Here is a 22,129-nt window from a genome sequence, read left to right as displayed (position 1 = left end):
AAGTATGCATGTGTCAAGGATTATAGGTGAATAAGCAGGATGCAACAGTGAGCAGCAGCAAGACTAAGCAACCCTTGATGCCGGCGGACACTGTGGAGTATTTTGGGAGTTCTCCCAACTTGATCTACAAGAGGGTGGTAGGAGTTAACTTTTGGGGAGTTTTAAAGGAGTATTAGCGTTCCCTAATTCAGGAATGGGAAATGTGTGGCCCTCCAGATGTAGTTGGACTGCAACCCCCATCATCCCTTACCATTAGCTATGCTGGCTGGAACTGTTGGGAGTTGCAGTCCGGCCTCACGGCCACGCGCTTACCCATCCCTGCCCTCATTGAATCAGCCTCTTCCCAAGTTAGTTCAGCTCAGTACAGCTTCTAACCACCCGCCACAAAGGGGCGCAGCGACTCGTAGAGCCCGCTCCGCTCTAGGACTTTACTGTCTCTTTCCCCGGCCTCCTCCTCACAGCCCTTTGCGTCATTAGTCCGCGCGCCGCGCGGAGGAAGGGCCCGCCTCAGAGCGGAGCTGCCGGGAAACGAAACTGAACTGTGGCGGAGTGGAGTTGGGAGGATTCGGTCTGCCTTCCTCTCTCGAGCCCAGGCACGTTTCTGGACGGCTTGAGGCCCTGCTGTTCCCTTCTTCTCCTCCTCCCTCTTGCGACCTGAGGCAAAGCCCCCTTCCCCCCTGTCCCTCGTGAGTGTAGTAGGCAAGGGCCCCCGGGAGGGGCGGGAGAGCCAGCCAGCCTTGGGGGCCCTCCGTCCCCGTCTTCCCTTCACGCTTCTTCCCCTCTCCCGCTGCTTGTGGCTTCTCTCCGCCCGTTTGTGCCTCACAAGAGTATCCCACACTGGTCGCCCGCTCCTCCCTTCGCCCCGCTTCCTTCATCCCCGTTACCTCTCCTTGCCTGGCTTCGTGGCCTTTTCCCATCGTACCGGCCCTCAGGCCGTCGCCAGTCTGTCCCTCTCTGATGTCCTCCCTGACACCCCTTCTCCCTCTCCACTTTTTAGATGCGCCCGTCGTCACTCTGCTTATAACTTCCCACTTCTCCATGGCTGGAACGCTAAGCATACTTCCCAAGAAATAAATTCTGTTTAACTCAGTCGGACTTATTTCTGGGTAAGCCTGCTTACAAGGTTGCCCCTCCAGCACTCATTTTCTGCCACCTAGTATTTCCCCCTAGTTCCTTTCTGACTCTCCCATCCCCCCACCCGTTTTTCCTTGCCCTGCGTATCAAGTAAAGTGCTTTTTGTTGTTCTGGATCCGTCTTTTCTAAGGTTATTGCTTCCCCCTCTTCCATAATGTTTGGTAAAAATAAGTCTTTCCTACACTAGCTGGCATCTGAATTAAAATCTCATTCTTCTAATTTTGAGCATTCGGAGGTTTATGTTACTTCCAGTGACAGAAATGGTATGCCTATGTATACCGGTTGCTGGAGAATACAAGCGGGAGGGTGTTATTGCACTCATGTTTGTTTTGTGAGTTTTCTGTGGACAGTTGGTTGGCCACAGTGTGAACAGAATGCTGGACTAGGAGGACCCTTGGTCTTATCCAGCATGGCTCTTCTTATGTTCCCCCAAAGTACCTGTTTTTAAGAAATGGGTTGTGTTAAGATTAATCCAAAAAAGGAAATCAAGAAGAAACCAGGTTATACTTTTATTTATGTTCTGTAAGGAGGTTAAGCATGGCATTGAGGACTGTACAACTTCAGAATAAAGTTTGAGACTATCCCAATATATTGCAAGATCTAGCAATTTGCACTGAACCTCTGTATGCTTCTAATATGTTTCAAAGCTAGACAGACTCATTTATTTTTTCTGTTGCTTATCTATTTCATTACTTTGGGGTGGAATCATAAATGTGCTTATATGGGAGTAAGCTCCATTGAACTGAATGGGACTTAAGTAGACATATATAGGATTGTGCTGTAAAAGTACCACAGAAGAACAGAACTTCTGAGTCTTCCAGTTGATATTTTTTATTAGCTGCTATTTTTCTGGCTAATGTCAGGGAATTAAGGGGTGGCTTTAACCAATAAAATCTTACTATTTCCCTATATATTTTTTTGCTTTCAGTTCTTTTTTGTTTTTAGTTTTATACCTGGTTCAAATAAACATGAATGGTTTCACATGGATTAATAATAATACCTCACAGTGCAGTTCCTGTTGCTTCTTACATGCCCCAAGGAAATCTATGTAGCATAGTAAATATTGTATTTTCCTAGTTTTAATAATCTCCAGGAGTGATACATATAGGGGCATGTTATACAGTCCTTGCTTAACAATAGTTACCCATCCACATTAAACATCTGGTACGTCTCAAGCCAAAAATAATGTTTTGGACAGCTTTATTAGCTATTGTATGAAAATATAGAAGAATCCCAATAATTAGCATTTTAAAAAGTATTTCAGGCTTATGAATGCTATAACTTTTACAGCACACGTTTCTACTAAATTGGTCATATGTTTAGGGTTAACTTTTTTTTTACTATTCTGTGATACTCTACACATACAGCCCAATCCTATCCATGTTTACTCATAATTAGCTCACTCAGTTCAGTGAGATGTGCAGCACACTCCTATGTATGTTTATTTAGCAATATTTCCCACTGTGTTAATGTTACACTTGTATGCCAGTTACCTGGAAGTCAGTTTCACTGAATTTAGTGAAACTTCTAAGTAACATGCATAGAGTTGCACAGTTACTCCCTTATAAGAAGTGTGATTAGCATATGAGGAAAGTTTCACTGAAATCTGTGACATGTCGTTCAATCTGTGGCTACTGTGGTAGAATGAAAACATGCTATGAAAAAGCTCTTTGGGCTTTTCCATCTTAATTAGGGCTTCTTTAACTGTATGCTCGCTCTAAATAAATAATGGAGAGGAAATTGTGTGCTTTCCTGGTTTATTTTCTTCTTCTTTTAAATCAATAGTTTTGCAAATGCACAGAGGAAACTTAACTGTCTTTATAATGAAATGTGTCTATAAAATGGCAGAAAATGTAGATATTCCAGTGTCTTAAAATTATGTGGTATATTTGGGCTTATTGGAAATTTGTTTCCTGTTTTGCAGTAAAAATGAAGCGAAGAGCAGAACCTGAGTATAGCAGTCCCCAGAAGAGGCAGAAGAAAAGGATAGAAGAGTTGGGTCTGACCCTCAGTTCCACATCAGATGATGAAACTCAACTTAGTAGTAATCATGCAACTCAAGGTAATGGTAGAAGTAACACTATATTGGCAATATAATATATGTAATATAATATAGAAGGCAATATTGGTGTTATATTGGCTGGCTGGGCCAAGGAAGCGATCAGTGCTTTCTTGCGAGAGGGAGTAGTTCTGGACAACCTGAAAGAATCAGAGGTGAAACTACTCTTGAAGAAATTCTCCTTGAACCTGGAAGATCTTAAAAAGTTTAGGCCTGTGGCTAATGTTCCTTTCCTGTGCGAGGTCCTTGAGCAAATGGTTGCAAACCAGCTCAAGATGTTCTTCCATGAGACTGATTATCTGGATCTATTTCAATCAGGGTCCAGCTTTAATTGTCCTCTATGATGATCTATGCAGGAGGGAGAGACGGGAGTATGCCCCTGTTGATTCTCCTTGATCTCTTTGCAGCTTTCAGTACCATTGACCATGATATCCTTCTGGAGTTACTGTCTGAATGGGGAGTCAGGGTTAATACATTGCAGTGGTTTCACTCCTACTTGGATGGCTGTCTCTAGAAGGTGGTGTGTGGGGAAAATTGCTCCAGCATGGGTTTCTATAGGGGTCAGTTTTGTTCCTCATGCTATGTAATATCTACATGGAAAAGAAAAAAATGGTAGAGAGTTATACAAAGGTTTCAAGAAAAGCAGACCAAATATCTGTATATTTATCCACTTGCAAGTTGCATCTCTATTAACACTTGTTCAAAAGTTGATAACGTTATTAGGTCGTCGATCCATTGCATTATGGGAGGTGTGAATTTGTCCTTCTGATGTGATAATATAAGTCTTTTGGCTATCATAAGGGCTCTGAAGATCCATTTGTGCTGACCATGTGTTAACTTCCAAGAAGCCGGTAGGTAATTTAGGAGGAGATGTACATTATTCCATATTATAGATTGTTTCAGTACAAAATTCATCCTTATTATAACCTCCCAAAAGGGGGCAACTACTGGGCATTGCCAAAACATATGAGTTAAGCATTAGATGCATTATGTATCCAACAGTTATGCAAGTTAGACAAACGCTTATTGAAAAGGCGTTGTGGAGTCCAATAGACCCAAAACAATTTTTTTTTGCTGAATAAGACGTAACCTAAGATCCATAGAAGCTTCAGATACAGATGCTAGGGCAACTGTCCATTGGTTAGGTAAGATAGGGCACTCCAATTCTCTATTCCAATCTAGTCTTAAACTATGGGTATCATATTTACTTGCTGTTATTAAATACTTATATATATGGGTTGTGGATCTACGTGTCAGTTCAGCTGTTCAAAGTGTTTCTAACAATGCTGGAGGCTCTGAAGCTGTAAAAGCAGCTGGGCCAAACCTAGATTCCAGCAAGTGTTGCAATTGCAAGTATCGCCATTGAGCCGTAGCAAGTAAATTATATTTAATACACAAATCTGAAAAGGACAAACACTCATCATCTGAGCCTATTAATTGATCCAAAGTAAAAATAATCTTATCTGTCCATGTCCTCTACAGAAATGTTTTCTTTCCAATGTTTAAATCTGGGTTTCCCCATTTAGTCAATTTAGCACGAGAGAATGGATCAAACTAATTGATGTGATATTATACGCCATGTCTCTCTAGCAGCAAAAATTGTAGGGTTTTTTTTTTTACTTATTCTGATATAACAAGAACTGAGTGCTGTCAATTTGGGAAGAGGTTCTAACCATAAGGCTTCCAGTACTGACCATGGTGGCATTTCTGAGGGAGAAGAAGATGACCAGAACTTAGTACAAGACAATTGGTAAGCCTGATGGTACAAAGTTAGGTCTGGAAAACCAAACCCACCTTCTTTAATTGGAAGCTACATGTGTTTCAGGGATATTTGAGGTGGAGAAGAATCCCAGAAAAAATTATGAAACAAAGCATTAAATTGTTAAAATATTTGCCAGGTATAAGTAAAGGAATCCCATGCATAACATAAAGAAGTCAAGGTATAAGATTCATATTAAGTGTGTTGATTTTACCCCACAAGCTCAACTTTAATGGTGCCCATCTATATCTCATTAATCAGTTTATTTAAATTTATTTTGATCAATTGAGATATATCTCTTGGAATGAGTATTCCCAGATAGGTAATATAATTGAGGCATCACTGAAATTGTCCATTACCCAACACACTAGGAAATATACTATCTCCAATTGGCATCAACTCTGACATTGACCAATTAATTGAGTGGCTGGAAAGATCACCGAAGGTGTTAATCAATTTCATCAAAGCAGGAATAGATGCCTGGAGTTTAGAAATAAACAATAAAAGATCATCAGCATAAAGGATAATTTTAAATTCTAAATCAGCATATACACAAACCCGTGAATACTACTATTCTGTCTAATTGCACAAGCCAGGGGTTCCAAACATAAATCAAATATGGGGAAAGCAGACATCCTTGTCTAGTACCTCGCTCAAGCATGAAAAATGCCGACAACCAACCATTGGTCATAACTCTTGTTCTTGGCGTCGAATATAGAATTCTAACCCACTTCAAAAACTCTATTGGAAAGCCAAAATGACTTAATCTAACAAGCATAAACTTCCAATATATTTTGTCAAAGGCCTTCTCGGCCTCTAAAGAGACAATGGCTGCCTGATCCGTTCTTTCTCTATTTAAAGCTATCAGATCCATAACTAATCTCAAATTATCAGTCCACTGTCTGTTTTTAATAAATCCCACTTGATCTGGACCATCCAATGTTGTCATCTATCAGCTAAAATTGCTGTTAATATTTTAATATCAACATTTATTAATGCAATTGGTTGATAAGTACCACAGTTAGTGTTGTCCTTGCCAGGTTTATGAAAGCAAACCTGTATCAAATATATATTTGTAAAGTTGATAAAGTTTTGGAGCTAGAAAAGTAGAAAAGGTTTTATACCAATCAATTGGGAACCTGTCTAGACCTGGAGATTTTCCATTTTTCATACTTGTAATTGCTTTTGTTATCTCTTCCAGTCTTGTAGGAGCCATAAGATATTGCCATTGTGAATAATCTAAGCAAGGGAGCTTGATCAGAGCAAAAAAAGTATTCATATCCTGCTCCTTTTTTTTTTTTTGAACGGTTCATATGATGGTAATGATGATAATTTTATATACACAATGTATGGGTCCCCCCCTGGTTTTCATGATATATTTTCTGTTTGTTGATATTCACAATAAAAAGGGGGGAATGTAATATCTACATGGGATATTACATGGGACTGGGATAATCTGGCTTCAGTAATCTATGATCTGCTAACCTCCAAGTTAGATTAATGCAATGTAGTTTACATGGGACTGTAGGTCCTTCTCTGAATGCCTCCTCTGAGGGAGGATGGCAACAAGCCTTCTCAATGGTAGCCCCCTTCCCTGCTCCAATCATGGAATGCTCATCTCTGAGGCCTCCCTGGCATCAACATTGTCACATTTTCCATGTCATGTTAAGACTTTCCTCTTCTCCCAGACATTTGATGGCATATGATGGTTATATCAGCTGCTTTTTCAGGTTCTTATATTGTATTGTTAACTGTTTCCAGCTGTTATAAGTTGCTTTGTTGTTTTTGTACATTAAAGATTTTAATTTTGGTTGTATTTTGGGTTTTAATTTTCTTAAACTACCTAGATAGCTTTAGATATTGGATGGTATGGACATGAAATAAATGAATGAAAGTATTAGAGATGGGAATGAAAGTATTAGAGAAGCTTCCTTGTGATGGGAACCTACCACTGTTTTTATCCTTAAAATGGGAGGGTTTTTTGTTATTTAGAATTGCAGTTCTCAATGAGTTGGTAAGCCTATGTTTGGATTGTATCATTTCAGACTTCAGGTGGGGGCCCCACCTGCAGTCTGAAGTGGTTCAGCCCAGACACGTGTTTACCACTCCATTGAGAGCTAGGTCTAAATCTGCACATTCCACGAACGAACTCTTCTTGAGTTTGCTGGTTTCCTCAGTGTTGTTGTTCATTGTATTCGATATATTTGGTCATCTTTTAAATAATTAATAAAATAATATAATGATTATTAATTGGTATCACTCCTTCATTAATTGCTGCCATTGATGACAAAGGGCTAGGTTTTAGTGTCTCCATCTTCAACTCACAGTTATATCAGACACAGGGCTGGCCCCAGTGCTAGTCTTCTAGTATTCAGGTTCCCATTTTTTTCACACTCCTGCGCTTGATTCTTATTGTGATGCAGGGGCATCAGGTTAAGCAAAATACTTTTAGGGTGGAAACCCTAGACAGAGTGTACATTTGTCTTTTAGATGGAGAGGAAAGATAGAGTTGGGTATTATTAGCATATTGGTGACATTGCACTGCCAATTGGGTTGCACTTCCTCTGAAGGAGCAGGTACTTCTGTGAATAGACATGCAAAGGCTTGGTATTTGGGATGCTATTTGAAAGCACTACTGAATGATTCAATCCTGTTTACTTCTATGTAGACAGGCAGAGGTTGTAAACATGCAGAGCCTTAGTATTTGGGACACTATTTGAAAGCTCTTTCAGGTGATTCAGTCCTACTTACTTTTGAATAGACATACAGAGGCTTGTTCTTACTTCTGAATAGGCTTCAAATAGGTAAGAATCACATTTTGAGCCCACCCACTTTGCCTTTGGCCCCAAGACCTTTCCCAGATTGGCATTTGTCGCTGGGACTGAAAAAGCTTCCCCAGCCCTGGTGGATGACTTACATTAGGGTGGATGTGTGACACTTGGTTTTCTGAACCTCTCAGCAGCTTTCATTACCATTGACCATAGTAACTTTCTGGATTGTTTCTTTGGGTTGGGGCTTAGGGGGCACTTTGTTGCAGTGATTCCAGTCCTACTTGGGAGTGGAGGTAGAATCCAGAAGGTGGTGCCCTTCAGTTATTGGCCTTTGGGAGTGCCTCAAAGCTCCACCTTTTTCCTCATGCATTTTAACATCTACATGAAACTGCAGGTTAAAGTCATCTAGAGGTTTAGGTGTTATTAGTATGTGAATGACACACAGCTCTAACTCTCTTTTCCATCTTCTAATCCCAAGGAAGCAGTGGAAATCCTGAACAATTAACTTGGGGAGGTTTTGGGATGGATGAAGACAAACTGGCTGAAATGTAATGCACCCCCACCCCTAAAAGGCAGCTAAGGCTCCTGGACTCAGCAGTCTCTATGGAGGCACAGGTGTCATCACTGGTCAGAAGTGCTTTTTACCCAGCTTTGGTTCACTAATTGTGGCATTATCTAGAGAAGGCAGATCTCACCTCAGTGGTTATATCCAGGCTGGATTATTGTAGCAGACTCTATGGCCCTGTTCAGAAGACACCTTAAACCATGGTGGTAAAGGCTTTTTTATTAACAAAAAAGCCTTAACCACCATGGTTAAAGCCTTAACCACCATGATTTAAGGTATCGTCTGAACAGGGCCTACGTGGGGCTGCCCTTAAACTACAGTTCAGAAGCTTCAATTGGTACAGAATGCATCAGCAACAATGCTAGCAGGAGCTAGGCATTTGGATCAGATTACCCTTACTCTGTACCAGTTACATTGGTTACCTGTTTGTTTCCAAGTGCAATTTTAGGTACTAATATTAACCTTTAAACCCCTAAATGGTTTGGGACCAGGCTATCTGAAGTACCACCTGCACCCATATTACCTGCCTGAACTTTAAGATCAGAAGTTGAGGCCCTGCTCTCTGGTCCACCAGTGAGAGCAGTTAGGCTGGCAAATCGCTCCATATCTCCGGAATACCCCCTCTATGGAAATATATCTGGTCTACTCCTTTTTTAGGATGATTTGTGGTGCTGTACCTGTTCTATCTGCTGCCACTATTTTAATTTAACCATGTTTTTTATTTGCTGCTATATTTATATGATATACTGATTTATGTAATGTTTTAACATTTTAATGTGTGATTTTATTTATTTGTGAGATTTTATTATATTATTTTACTGACTATTTAAACCACCTTGGGAGGATAATTTATCCTGAAAGGTGATTTAAAAATCCATTAAATAAATAAATAAATAAATAAAAGGAAATGATTATTTATTGGTAAAATCATGCAGTACCAAGCAGAAAACAGATGTTACTCTCTTTGAGAACATTTACAGTCATTGTTCCAGAATACAATAACAATTAAAAAGAAAAAATGAAAGAGGAGGGTTCATGGCATGTTGGGTGAAGAGCATTGTAAAGATATAAAGGCAGATTATTATTATGTATTTATATAACATCATCAGTGTACATGGTGCTGTAATAGTAAAACAGTAAAATGGCAACACCCTGCCACATAGGCTTACATTCTAATAAATTCATAATAAAACAATAAGAAAGGGAAGGGAATGCACCAAACAGGCACAGGGGACAATAAAACTAGCAGTGTAAAAGTAAGATCAAGTCAAGGCCTAAAAGCTTTAGGAAAAAGAAAAGTTTTCAACTGAGCTTTAAAAACTGTAATTGAACTTGTGGTCCGCAAATGCTCTGGAAGAGAATTCCAGGCATAAGGGGCAGCGAGAGAAAATGGATGAAGCTGAGCAAGAGAAGTAGAGACATTTGGGTGGGTAAGGAACATAGCATTCGATGAGTGAAGAGTATGGGTGAGGCAATAATGTGAAATGAGAGAAGAAAGATAGGAAGGAGCTAGACTTTGACAAGCTTTGAAAGTCAACATGAGAAGCTTATATTGGATTCTGAGGTGAATAGGAAGCCAATGAAGGGATTTCAGGAGTGGAGTAACATGATCAAAGCGATGAGCCAAGAAGATGATCTTAGCAGCAGAGTGGTGAATAGAAACCAACGAACTGACGTGAGAAGGAAGGCCAGTCAGGAGAAGGTTACAATAGAGATACCAGGTCGTTGCTGTTGGTTATCATTGATGTACTTCTGATTCCATTATTTTTAACTTGTGAAGTTTCATGCATCAGTAAATAGTGTGAAATATTCTGCTTTAGAATGGTATCAATAAAGATGTTTTAAAATGGTAAAGTCAAATATGTTTCAGAGAGGCCAATAATCTTGGTTGTAATAGGGAAATCCCTCACATTAGCTCATCGGAGGCTAAGAATGGGCTGCCTGCCAATTAGGAGCCCCTTTAGCCAGTAGCAGCTTAACTGTTGTGAAGTTGCAGAAAGTTTGCAAACGTTCTAACCATTAAGTTGAAAAAGGCTGCAACTGTAGTGAGAGAAGTGGAAGTTCAGTTGAAGTGGGCGAAAAATCTTATATGGGGCTGAGGAACAAGAAAGACTGTGTATTGTAGGGTGGTTAGGAATAATTGGAAAAATCTTGGTCTGCAATTTTCAGTCAGCTAGATTTTAATAACGCCTCATCACAATGAACTACCTGCGTTAAAGGTTGTTTACTTGGTAAATTAGATAAGCGTAGACATTGATCACAGCTTGTGGCTGAATGTGACTGACACCCACTGTTCATTCAACTATTCATGTGCACATGACTTTCTCTCCAGAAAGTATCTTTCCTGTTTGATTGTTTTCAATGTTCACATGTTTGGGAACTAGAAGACAAAGGCTGATTCTAGGATCTGCATGTTTTGGCCTTTGTAGCCATAGAAGTGGAATGAAGTATCTGATTCATTCTTGAGTTGCCAGACTAGTCTGCAGAACTAAGCATTGTAATTGAAGCTTGACTGCTTCCACTGTACTTGTGGGTGACTTAAGTAGTTTTCCAGCAGTACATTGAGCTGTAAAGCCCAAGGGCCATACCTGAGTGGCAGAACACCTGCTTTGCATGCAAAGGGTTTCAGGTTCAATCACTGGCATCTCCAGGTAATGTTGGGAAAGGCCCCTGTTTGAAACCCTGGCTGCCAGTCAGTGCTGTAGACAATGCTGAGCTAGATGGACCAGTGGTCTGACTTGGTATATGATAGCATCCTATGTTCCTTTTATATGAATAACCCATGATGTTGTGAAATTGATTATTGAGAGATGCTGTTTCTTCCCTCTGTTTGGTTTTCAGAGTCTTCCACGACAAGCAGCAGCGAGTCTGACAGCGAGAGCAATGAGAGGCGCCCTGTGCTTGGTTCCTTCAGCAATAAGTTCAGTGCAGACTCCCTTGTGGAGGGCACGTCCTCCCGCTACTCCATGTATAACAGTGTATCCCAGAAACTCATGGTAGGTCAGAGCACCCTCTTGAACATACCCAATTTGGAAAATAAGAGTGCTATCAGGTCTCTCTGTTTTGCAAGATTTCCCTTTCCATCTCTGTTGAAACTTCTCTAAATGAAGAGCTGTTCAAAATGATCTTTCAGGCAGGCAAGCTGAAAACCTGCATGGTCAAAGGCATGTTGCAAATGGCAGGATTTGACTTCAGTTGTGGAGTTATAGCTTTTATTTTTAACAGCCTGTTTCAAGCTGCAGCATGTGTGGGAAAAGAGCTTTTAAAAAGCAAAAGCATGGCCACCAATTTTGATGGCTTTAAAAGGGGTTTGGATAAATTATTGGAGGCAAAGGCTATCAATGGCTGTGTGCTATCTCCAGTATTCAAGGCAGTAAGCCTGTGTGACCAGTTGCTGGGGAACATGGGTGGGAGGGTGCTGTTGCACCATGTCCTATTTGTTCATCCCTGCCCAATGACTGGTTGGCCACTGTGTGAACAGAGTGCTGGACTAGATGGACCTTTGGTCTGATCCAGCATGGCTCTTCTTATGTTCAGAAACAAGGAGTGGTTATTTATTTTGGATTGTATTTTCGTTGGCCAATAGATGAAAAGCATTTACTGAGCACATCACCTGGTACTTTATTGCCCCATCATACATGTTGTACATTAGTATCTTCTTACCTCTTTTAATTTATTTATTGTATTTCTATAGTGTCCAATATCTGAAGCAACAGGGATTAGACGCATGCTGGGTTTACCAAAATACTAAACTTCGGTATTTTAGAGGGTAATTCATTTACTCCTCCCCAGCTTTATGCTAGCATTGTAAAGTGATTTGGGGCAAAACAAATCTGAACCACAATCTTCTAACATGTGAATATTATCTTTCCTTAGAAACAGTGCAGCTATGTTGTTATCGATTGATTGATTGCATTTGTATACTGCCCCATAGCTGAAGCTCTTTGGGCGGTTCACGTAGACTACAGCCAAGTCATTTGTACTGCTTGCACATGAATGTGTATATGTGTGTACGCTCTCACACACACACACACACACTATAAGCCCCTTATTCTTATTTGCTCTAGGTTATCAGAATTTCAGGTGGTTTCCTTGCTGAATGAATCTTTGAAACAGAATTAAATATAAATAGAATTGCTTGTTTGGGGCACTGGAGTCACCCTGTTGTTTGGCATCATGTGTTTTCTCTCAAATTTATATATATTAAATGCCCTTTTTGGAATATGGAATATTTCCTCCTAGGCAAATGTTGAAAACTTCAGTAAAGTGTCATGCAGGTTTTGTTTTGTCAGAAACTTGATCTGACCTTCCAAATATTACAAAAAGTAATCTTGCCTTCATAATAGCATGTACCAAGCTTCATGTATTGTAACAAACTTTTTTTTTTAGCTGTGTTGGGCAGATTGCAGAACTTTAACATGGGGCAGCATACAGGGTGCAGAGGTAGTTATGCACTTTGAGGGCATGGTGTAATGCCTATGCATCACAGGTGACCGGAGCCTTCCGTTGTCTAATCTAGGGCTGGCATCTTTTTTTGCTGCTGGCCTTTGACAACTGCATATCAGGCATTAACAGGTAGACTGTGATAGGAAATCTTTCGTTGTATTTCAGCATGTCTCTCAGATATTAAAAGCACTGGAGCCTCTCAGGGAAAAAAGGTAGCAACATTGGCTCTCAGATTACACAGGCATTGTGTTTGGGGAAGTTTCAGAGTTCGTTATCCATGAAGCAACTCTTCTGAATAAAGTGGCCAGGCTTCATGACAAAGCCCTTCTCAGTATTGTCTCTTTGAAGCATTGTTCACAGGTGCCTGCTTAACTCTCACTTATCAATTGAACACCTATTTGAATCCATCACATAATTCAGTAATTACTTTCATGATGGAGTTCAGCACAAGTTGAACTAAAACCACAGCTCTCAGGGTGGTATCTGGTACTGCACTACCGCTAACATCAGTGATGTTGGGCCAGGGTAAACTATCTGTAGCACAATGTCAATAGCACTTGCCGGTGCAATGAACTTTCTGGGGGAACCCATCACACCAACAAGTGCTATTGTCATTGCGCTAGAGATAGTTTACTCTAGCAACAGATATGAATAGGGATCAGAAAACAGCTGTAAAGCTGAGAACCAAAATGAAAAAAGGAACAGGTGCACTGGTTGTATTCCAAACAGTTTCTTTGAATGAAGAAAGGGAGAGAGAATCCTCCTGAAAAGACTTTAAGAGTTTTCTCCTTGATAAAGTCTCACATCAAAACACACTGGGAACACAACCAGTATAATCCACTCCAGCCCAGCATCATTGACGTTAGTTGTACCATGGAATTGGGTACTGACCTCATCGATAAGGTGAGCTTTCATAAAGTGATGTGGACAGTTGCTAGGAGCGGTGTGGCCCCCTTAAGCTCATTTGTATTTGTGCACATTTATATTTCTTAGCTGATTCAGTATTGATTATCTGATTGTGTCAGTCCCTGATAATTATGTTACAAGAAGTTGGGTGAGTTTTGTATTTCTCCTTGCGTTAATTAGCTAGGACTAGAAGCTAAATAGAACAACCCTCTAATTATTTTTAGTAGCTTTTTGTTAATACTGTTAACATTTCTTAAGTAAGTTTGATTCTTCTTTGCTCTGAGTGAAAGGCAGTTTGTTTTGTTTGGTATTATTATTATTATTATTTATTTATTTATTTATATAGCACCATCAATGTACATGGTGCTGTACAGAGTAAAACAGTAAATAGCAAGACCCTGCCGCATAGGCTTACAATCTAATGAAATCATAGTAAAACAATAAGGAGGGGAAGAGAATGCAAACAGGCACAGGGTAGGGTAAACAGGCGCTGGGTAGCAGGACAGGGTGCAACAGCACCCTCCCACCCATGTTCCCCAGCAACTGGTGCACACAAGCCCACTGCCTCAGATACTGAAGACAGCACATAGTAGCCCTTGATAGCCTTCTCCTCCAGGAATTTATCCAACCCCCTTTTAAAGCCATCCAAACTGGTGGCCATAAAACGTGTCATGCTTTAAACCCACCCCACAAACCCTCTGCTCCATTCATTGTGCCATCCAAGAACACATTTCGGTCTTTGTCATGTTGTTAATGCAATATACAAAAACACCAAATAAGGCTATTTTAAAAATCAAATCCCTGTTGATTGCGAGGGGGTGGTGGGTAGCTTCATTCAAACATGTGATGTCTAAAGTGTGAAAAGGGCCACTGTAGAAAATACCCCAAACTCCTCTGCAGCTTCATGTTGCAAGGGATAATCAATAGTGGTATGCAAACAGTCTTGCAAGGAAGTTTGTCTGCCATTATGGATCTGTTAATTGAGATAATACTGATAAACCCCCAAGGAATCCTAGGGTCTCCTGGAACACAGTTTGGAAATCTGTGCTTTAACTGGAGTGTTAAGGCAAATGAAATTTACTGTCTTGCACTTGAAGTGATGTGTGTTTCAGCTGTGCGTGCGTGAGAGAGAGACCATATAAACTCTCTTGTTTATAGAGCTTTCTATGCCAACAGTCCAAAGTACTTACACTTTAAGACACTTGGCAAATGTAATGAGAAATGGTGGCTGAGTTCTCCACAGGTTGCTCATTCGTGGAAAGACCATTATTTAAAGTTGTTTGTACATGTTTAATTCTGCAGCTCTAATTTCATTCTCCTAATTAAGTTGAATGGGCTTGAAGGAATTGTCCAGAAAGTCTCTTACAAGATTCATTAAGCATACGCAATACTATTCAATAACAGTAGTCCAATGCACCCTAATTTATTCTCTTGGTCCTGATCCTAACCACAGGAAGAAATGTATAAACTTGTGTCTAGATGTTACCAATGAACTTCTTCTGCATTGACTTACAGGCCAAGATGGGGTTTCGAGAAGGTGAAGGTCTTGGAAAATATGGCCAAGGGAGGCAAGAGATTGTTGAGGCTTCACAACAGAAAGGAAGACGAGGTTTGGGATTGACTCTGAAAGGATTTGATGGAGAGGTGAACATCAACTGGCAGGATGAGCCAGAGGTAAATTATGCATATATTTTATATCTCCTACTCATCTCTATTCTCAAGGTTTCCCATTGTGGACTGGTCTGGTATATTTCGCCTTGTGCTTCTGACTCGAGTTAGGTTTGTGGCAAAGTAACCCTTAGCTGAGAGTTTCTAGCCTGAAAACTCAATTGTCAGCCTTTGGCAATCTACTTTAGCTTGCTTTTTCTTGGAATTCTGGCCACATTAAAATGTTTTGTTGCCTATGTGTTGTGTTAAGAAATCACTAAGATTCTCTCAAGTCATGATTTGAATTCCCAACGTAAAGACTCTTGCGGTTGGACTTGTAGTCTGTGTCCAAGCGTTAGAGAGTTAGATTTTGCTGTAACTGGCCTTTTTTTGAAACTCCCTTCTCATGTTTACAGGCTAGTGCTTATGAACAAGTGGACTGGTTCCCAGAATGCACCACTGAAATTCCAGATGCTGAGGAAATGAAGGACTGGATGACCATAGGGAAGGTACCTAGATTGCATAATGAGGGGAAGAAAATTAAGGGCTGGACCAATTAAGGTTTCAAAGAGTCTGGTTAAATCCTGAGTTGCTGTTTTGTATGCTGAAAACGTATTGCATTTTAGAGTAATGCTTTCTTCAGGTGGAACTATAAAATAATTATATTAAAAAAAGATCAGTAAAAACAATATTGAGTAAATATTACATGCGGTTAAAATTATGGAAACATATTAAAATACTATTTTTACATTAAATAAACTTAAATATAATTAGATAATCCTGATTATTTTAATATTTTGATTAGAATTACTGATGAGCTCCAAACATTGCATTTTAGTACATGGACCGCAATGAAATCCCAATTAAATGACATAATTGTTACATTTTTATCCTGTTTCTCAAAGGGTTGTGTATATTGTTCCCCTTCCATTTCATTTTCAAAATAACCCTGTAAGGTAGGAAACTAAGCGAGAATGAGAGGCCTATGTTCACCAAGTGAATTTCATGACCATGGAGATGTGAACTCATAAGCCCTGGACTAATCACAATCAATCTCTGAATGGATTAACAACCGTTTCATGAAAAGTACCTGTAAACAGAACGGCCCTTTATTTTTCTATACTCAGAGGAAGTTTTGCTGATACAGGCTGCTAAGTAAATGTGTTTATATTCATTGCCTTGTTGGGCTCTTCTTTCTCAACCTGTCCATCCTTCCCAGTGAAGTGTGTGGGTTACTATCCCTGATCTTCAGTATCAAATTGCAGTGTGAATAGGCTTCATCCATGTAATTACTGTATTTGTGAAAGCTTGAGTAACTTGACAAGCTGTTCAAACACAACAGCAGGAAGCCCCATTTTCTGCGATGATGCTCACATTTTGTATCGTTCTCTGTGTCTGTCTGGCATAGAATATTGCTCCTCAACATTTACCTACTTTGAACGACAGCAGCCTCGCCAGAAGTGTAAATAACAGCAGTGAAAGGATATTTTTCTTGGATACTGGCAGTTTTTCTTAATGATATACTGGCAAGTGCTGATATACTACACTGATTCTTTGGGATGTTTATACAAAGCTTGTTTTCCCACTTTTGCTCAGGCTGCAAATATGCCATGTTTACTAGTTAGCTTGACTATGCTTGTAGTGAGTGGCTCTGCAGCTGTTCTTAGTTTGAAAGCTAGAGTTAAGATAGACAAATCTCTCCATATTTTTCTGTGGTATGTTTCCTCTTATACAAGTTGTTGTTGTTATTGTCATTATTATATCCTGCCTTTTGTCCTATGCTGGGTCTTAAGGCGGCATTACAAAATTTAAAACATACACATTTAAAACCTATAAATAGAAATATACAAAAGTTAAACTATATTAAATATATTCCAGTATTAAAACATTTAAAATGACAATTTTAAAAGTCCTTGGCACATTATTTGCCAAAGGCCTGCCGGAACAAAAAAGTCTTTGCCTGCCCCCTAAAGCAGATCAAGGAGGGAACCAGTCTAGCTTCTCTGAGAAGAGAGTTCTAGAGCACTGGAACAGCCACTGAGAAGGCCCTTTTCCTCAGAGTTTGATTATTAATTAGTGCTGCTTCTGCCATTTACCTTCCATTTGAGTAGTGCAATCCTTCTACCAAAAGCTGTTGGGGCCAATTTAATAGAGCATTGGGCTTGGATCTGAAGATATGAACACACTGCTAGTTTTGAGCATGCAACATTTCACCTCAGTTTCCTATATGCAGAGTCTCAGTAAGTTGTCTATCTTGCAGGGGGAGGAATCCAGCATCATGCAAGTTGACTTTGCTTATGCAATAGGACTTCCCACTCCTCTCCTACTTCATGGACCCCCCCTCCTCCTCCCCCTCCTCAAACTGCTCTGGAGGGGCCACAACCCTCTGGAGTAGAATGCTTTTTGAGAGTGCATGGGGGGCTGCAGTTGGGATGGGTCTCCCCCCTTCCCATTTTGCTAACAGAAGCCATTCCATTCATGGGAGGGACTAATTGGATACCACCCAGGATTTTAAAAATCAAGACTGATCTGAATGTGACCTTGTTGATTCCCCTTGCTCTTTTGGTGACTTTCGATACCGTCAACCATGGTATCCTTCTGGGATGATTGTTTGGGTTGGAAATGGGAGGTTTTACTTGATTTTAGTCCTACTTGGAGGATCAGCTCCAGATGGTGGTGGTTGGGAATATTGCTCAGCTCCATGGATTCGTCAGTATGGAGTTCTGCAGGGGTCAGCTTTGTCCCCCAAACTATTTAAAATCTATATGAAAGCATTGAGTGAGGTCATCCACAGTTTGGAAGTGTGTTGTCATTATTATGCTGATGACATGCAGCTCTAATACTCTTCTTCATCTTCAGGTGAGGCTATGCATGTGCTAGATCAATACCTGTCTTTGACAGTGGACTGGATGAGGGCTATGCTCAATCCAGACAAGACCGAGATGCTGTTAGTGGGTGGTTCTTCTGGAAGGTGCTCAACCTGTTCTGGATGGGTTTGCACCCCCTTGAAGAGGCAGGTTCATAGCTTAGGGGTTCTGCTGGAACCCATTTTGTCACTTGATGCTCAGGTGGACTCAGCGGCACAGAGTGCCTTCTATCAGTTTCAGTTGATGGCCCAGCTACACCCCTATCTGGACAGGGATAACCTGGCTTCAGTCTGCGATTGGGTAACCTCCAAGTTAGAGTACTGCAATGCGCTCTACATGGGGTTGCTTTTGAAGATGGTCCTGAAGTTGCAGTTCGTGCAAAATGCAGCGGCCAGTTTGATAACAGGACAAGAAGGTCTGAACATATAATACTGATTCTGGCTCACTTCTACTAGCTGCCTGTATGTTTCTGACCTGGATTCAAGGTGTTGGTTTTGACACGGCTTGAGACTGCAAAACCTGGCAGAGTGCCTCTCCTGGCATGAACATACCCTTACACTACATTAATAATCTAAGGCCCTTCTTCAGGTGCCTCTTCCAAGTGAGGCTCAGAAGGCAGCAACGAGGGAGAGGGCCTTCTCAGTGGTACCCCCCCCCCCCCCCCCCGGTTACAGAACGAACTCCTCAATGAGGCCCACCTGGTGCCAGGTTAAAACCTTCCTCTTCTCTCAGGTGTTTGGTAGTATATGATAAGGTTTTGTGTGTGCATGCGTGCTCTGACTGTTTATATGTTTGTATGTAAATGGGTTTTTATACTATGTATAATGTATTTTTAATGGTTTTAATCTTTCTAAATCGCAGAGCGCTTTAGCTATTAGGCAGTAAAGAAACGTAATAAATGAAATGAAATGAATTTTCAGTCTCCAAAGGGGGCTTTTGGAACCCCTGAAATATTAAAGAGATATTCAGAAACGTACCCTTTTCTGCTCCAGTCTCTCTCTCTCTCTCTTAGTGACAACTTTGGCACAATGTGTGTGTTTGTTTTTAAACAGGCAGGTGATTCTGCCTATATGATCCAGCCAATCAGGGATCATGTAGTCAGCATGATGATGCCAGATAGCTAACCAGGTTTGGCTGTTTGACAAGACCATGAAGCCAAATCAGAGTGGGGGCAATGTTGCCTACCCTTGTGCTAAGCAGGTGAATATTTCCCCCCTTTGTATCCAGTGGCTGAAGTGGGTCCACTTTTTGCATGCATGGGGATGTTTGCAAAATGTCCACCCTCTGGTGTTTTGGCTCAGTCCAAGTTTTTATTAGCATAAGTGAATTATTAAGAACTAAAGGTCTGTAAAAATGGTTACTGACAAGTATAGGTCTGCAAAAATGTTTCGTGGTTTATATATTTTGTGCCTTTCTTTTTGTTGTTATATCCCACACCTGAAGAAGTCAATGTTAGTGAAGGGCAGGGAAAATGCATTTGGGTGAAGATTGTACATTTGGATGAAGGCTTCTGCGTGTGTATCAGTTGCTTGATCAGGATCTGTGGGTCAAATCAGATTTGCACATTCAGTTTACCCTGCAATTTTTTAAACTGTGAGGGGGCATTTCTTCTCAAAGTTCAAAGGATCATATGCTTGAGAAGCTGCAACTCTAGGCATGTGTCTGCAGTTCCAATCCTCCGATCCTTTAAATTGTGAAAGGGAAATACATTAATAGTTTAAAGGTCCCTGAGCATAACTCCCCACCACCACCCTTGAAGCACCGAGCCAAAGGAAGCGAAGTGGCCTGTCTGACTCCTCTCAGATCTAGTAGGAGAGGGCTCACTTGCACCTGCACATTCACCGGCAGCATGGAAGCAGTGTGCATGCGCAGCCCTTTAACATATACGTATACCTCAGGAAAACGTCCACCACCAGTCCTGTTCCTTCCTTTATTTTGGCTCCTAGTGCATCGGCACACAGGGCACCCACTGAATAAATGGGGGAATGTTAATGCACATTTGTTATAGTATATCTAAAATGAAATTATGCATGATAAGGTAGAATGTAAATACATTACATAAATAATAGTTGCTTAAAGTGGAGAAAAGCTTTTGTGGGCTATAGGTGGAGAATGTTTGCATTGCTGACTCTGTGCCCACCTGGCTTATATTGGAAAAGTGAGTTGTGCCAATAATGAACGACACGCAAGAAGAGCACCAGAGTTTCAATCTGAGAAGAGGTTTCCCAGACTATTTTCTTAAATGTTAATTTGACATCTGTGCTTGATGGATTTTCTTTTTAATTACTTGAGGCAATCTTTGTTCTTCGCTACTTCCTTTCAAGTCATAGTGATTCCTTTGTGAAGGAGAGTTGGCAGCTAGACTTCCTTACTTTGCCACTGCTCTTCCATGTGCCTGTGAGCAAGGTATGGTGAAGCTGATATTAGGTCTTGTATTTCTTTCACTACAGTGCTGACCTGCTATTCACCTGAGCTGAATGTCTGGAATGTATATTCTATTTATTGATTCATTTCCCCCCGTTTTGTTCTCTAGAGGAAACTGCTCATTGATGATGAAACAAAATTCTGTGGAGAAGAACTCCTACAGAATGTGCTCCAGTGCAAGGTGAATTTTGTCCGTTGGAGACATATTGGGTCTATCAGTGGGAGGAGAAAGCAGGCATGAGCATAAATCCGAAGGCTCTGAGAGTAGGCTGTTTTGAGACAGTTAGGGTAAAGTGGCACAGGCATTTAATTAATGTGATATGAAGCTTTCATTTCCAGACAAAAAATTAATTCCCAGACCAGTGGTTTAGATCCCGCTGGAGTAAGCTTTTGTTTCTTGCTGGCTGTGAAGTGCTAACAGTGCTACGAGTAAAGTAATTTGTTCTTCTCTGCTTTGGCCTCCTTCATGGTGGCACTCTAGATATTATTGTAGCATGAGAAAACAGTTGTATGACTGCTACCTAAGCTATGGCATCTTGTTACTGCTGGTTACATACAGGATGATCAGCCCATCACTAACTGTTCCCCATAACTAGGTTCCTGTAATTCGATGATACCTACTGTAGCAATGATCAGGTACATAGAAGTGAAACATATCCTGTCTAGCTATCCCCTCCTTGTTAGATTAGGCTTGTTTCTTCTTCTTCTTCTTCCAGAATGTGTTTGATGAACTGGATGGAGAGGAGATGCGCCGGGCTCGTACACGGTCCAACCCCTATGAGATGATCCGTGGAGTCTTCTTCCTAAACAGGTCAATGGAGATTCTCTGATTCGCAGCCCTTGGGTCAGTCAAGGGCAGGCTCTTAACAAGTGTCCATCTTACATTTACAGAGCTGCGATGAAGATGGCAAACCTAGACTATGTCTTCGACTACATGTTTACAAACCCAAAGGATTCTCGTGGGGTGAGGGTTTATCTATATCTGTACATCTTAGGAGAAGTGGGTGGGGAAATGTTCAAGAATCTTTTTAAAATAGGTGATTTTTGAAGTGCCCAAGTATATGATAAAGTGGTACAACAGTTGCTGTGGCTGGTGGGTTGCTTTTGTTGAGGTGCTTGAATTTCCTCCCTGCTTCTTTCCAGAAACCCCTGATCAAAGACCGGGATGCAGAGCTCCTATACTTCGCTGACGTATGTGCTGGTCCTGGTGGTTTCTCAGAGTATGTCCTCTGGAAGAAGAAGTGGCACGCAAAAGGTTTTGGAATGACCTTAAAGGGACCAAATGATTTCAAATTGGAAGATTTCTATGCTGCCTCCAGTGAGCTCTTCGAGCCTTACTATGGTATGTGTACCAAGCATCTATTTCGCGTGGATAGTATATCCCCCCCCCAATTTCATCTTGAGCGTCAGGTGAAAGGCTTAAGGGTTTGGAAAGAACACGCATTAAATCTATAACATTCTTGAGGTCACCCATGAAAGTATCATAGAGATTGTGGATGGCATGACAGTTGACTGCCATTTGATTTTGGAGAAGGACAAGCAGGAAGCATG

At 40.8% G+C, this 22,129-nt stretch overlaps 1 protein-coding gene across 4 annotated transcripts in view; it reads left to right on the top strand.

Annotated features, from left to right (window-relative positions):
- The first annotated feature begins 494 nt into the window (after positions 1-494).
- CMTR1 (cap methyltransferase 1) overlaps positions 495-22,129 on the top strand; it is a 44,602-nt gene continuing 22,967 nt past the window's right edge. Inside the window, exons 1-9 of one of the 4 annotated variants that reach the window (XM_063124195.1) lie at positions 495-593; positions 3,059-3,196; positions 11,130-11,284; positions 15,156-15,314; positions 15,704-15,796; positions 20,688-20,759; positions 21,295-21,389; positions 21,470-21,542; positions 21,722-21,920. In XM_063124195.1, coding sequence (XP_062980265.1) covers positions 3,064-3,196; positions 11,130-11,284; positions 15,156-15,314; positions 15,704-15,796; positions 20,688-20,759; positions 21,295-21,389; positions 21,470-21,542; positions 21,722-21,920 — 979 coding nt within the window. In that variant the 5' untranslated portion in view covers positions 495-593; positions 3,059-3,063. Of the gene's footprint in view, positions 1,265-3,058; positions 3,197-11,129; positions 11,285-15,155; positions 15,315-15,703; positions 15,797-20,687; positions 20,760-21,294; positions 21,390-21,469; positions 21,543-21,721; positions 21,921-22,129 lie in introns of those variants that run through there. The other 3 variants (XM_063124196.1, XM_063124194.1, XM_063124197.1) reach the window with 3 other exon arrangements.

The sequence above is a fragment of the Elgaria multicarinata genome, chromosome 4, assembly GCF_023053635.1.
Source record: "Elgaria multicarinata webbii isolate HBS135686 ecotype San Diego chromosome 4, rElgMul1.1.pri, whole genome shotgun sequence".
NCBI lineage: Eukaryota > Metazoa > Chordata > Lepidosauria > Squamata > Anguidae > Elgaria > Elgaria multicarinata.
Note: the sequence above shows the minus strand (reverse complement) of the source record. Positions and strands in the feature narration are given on the sequence as shown.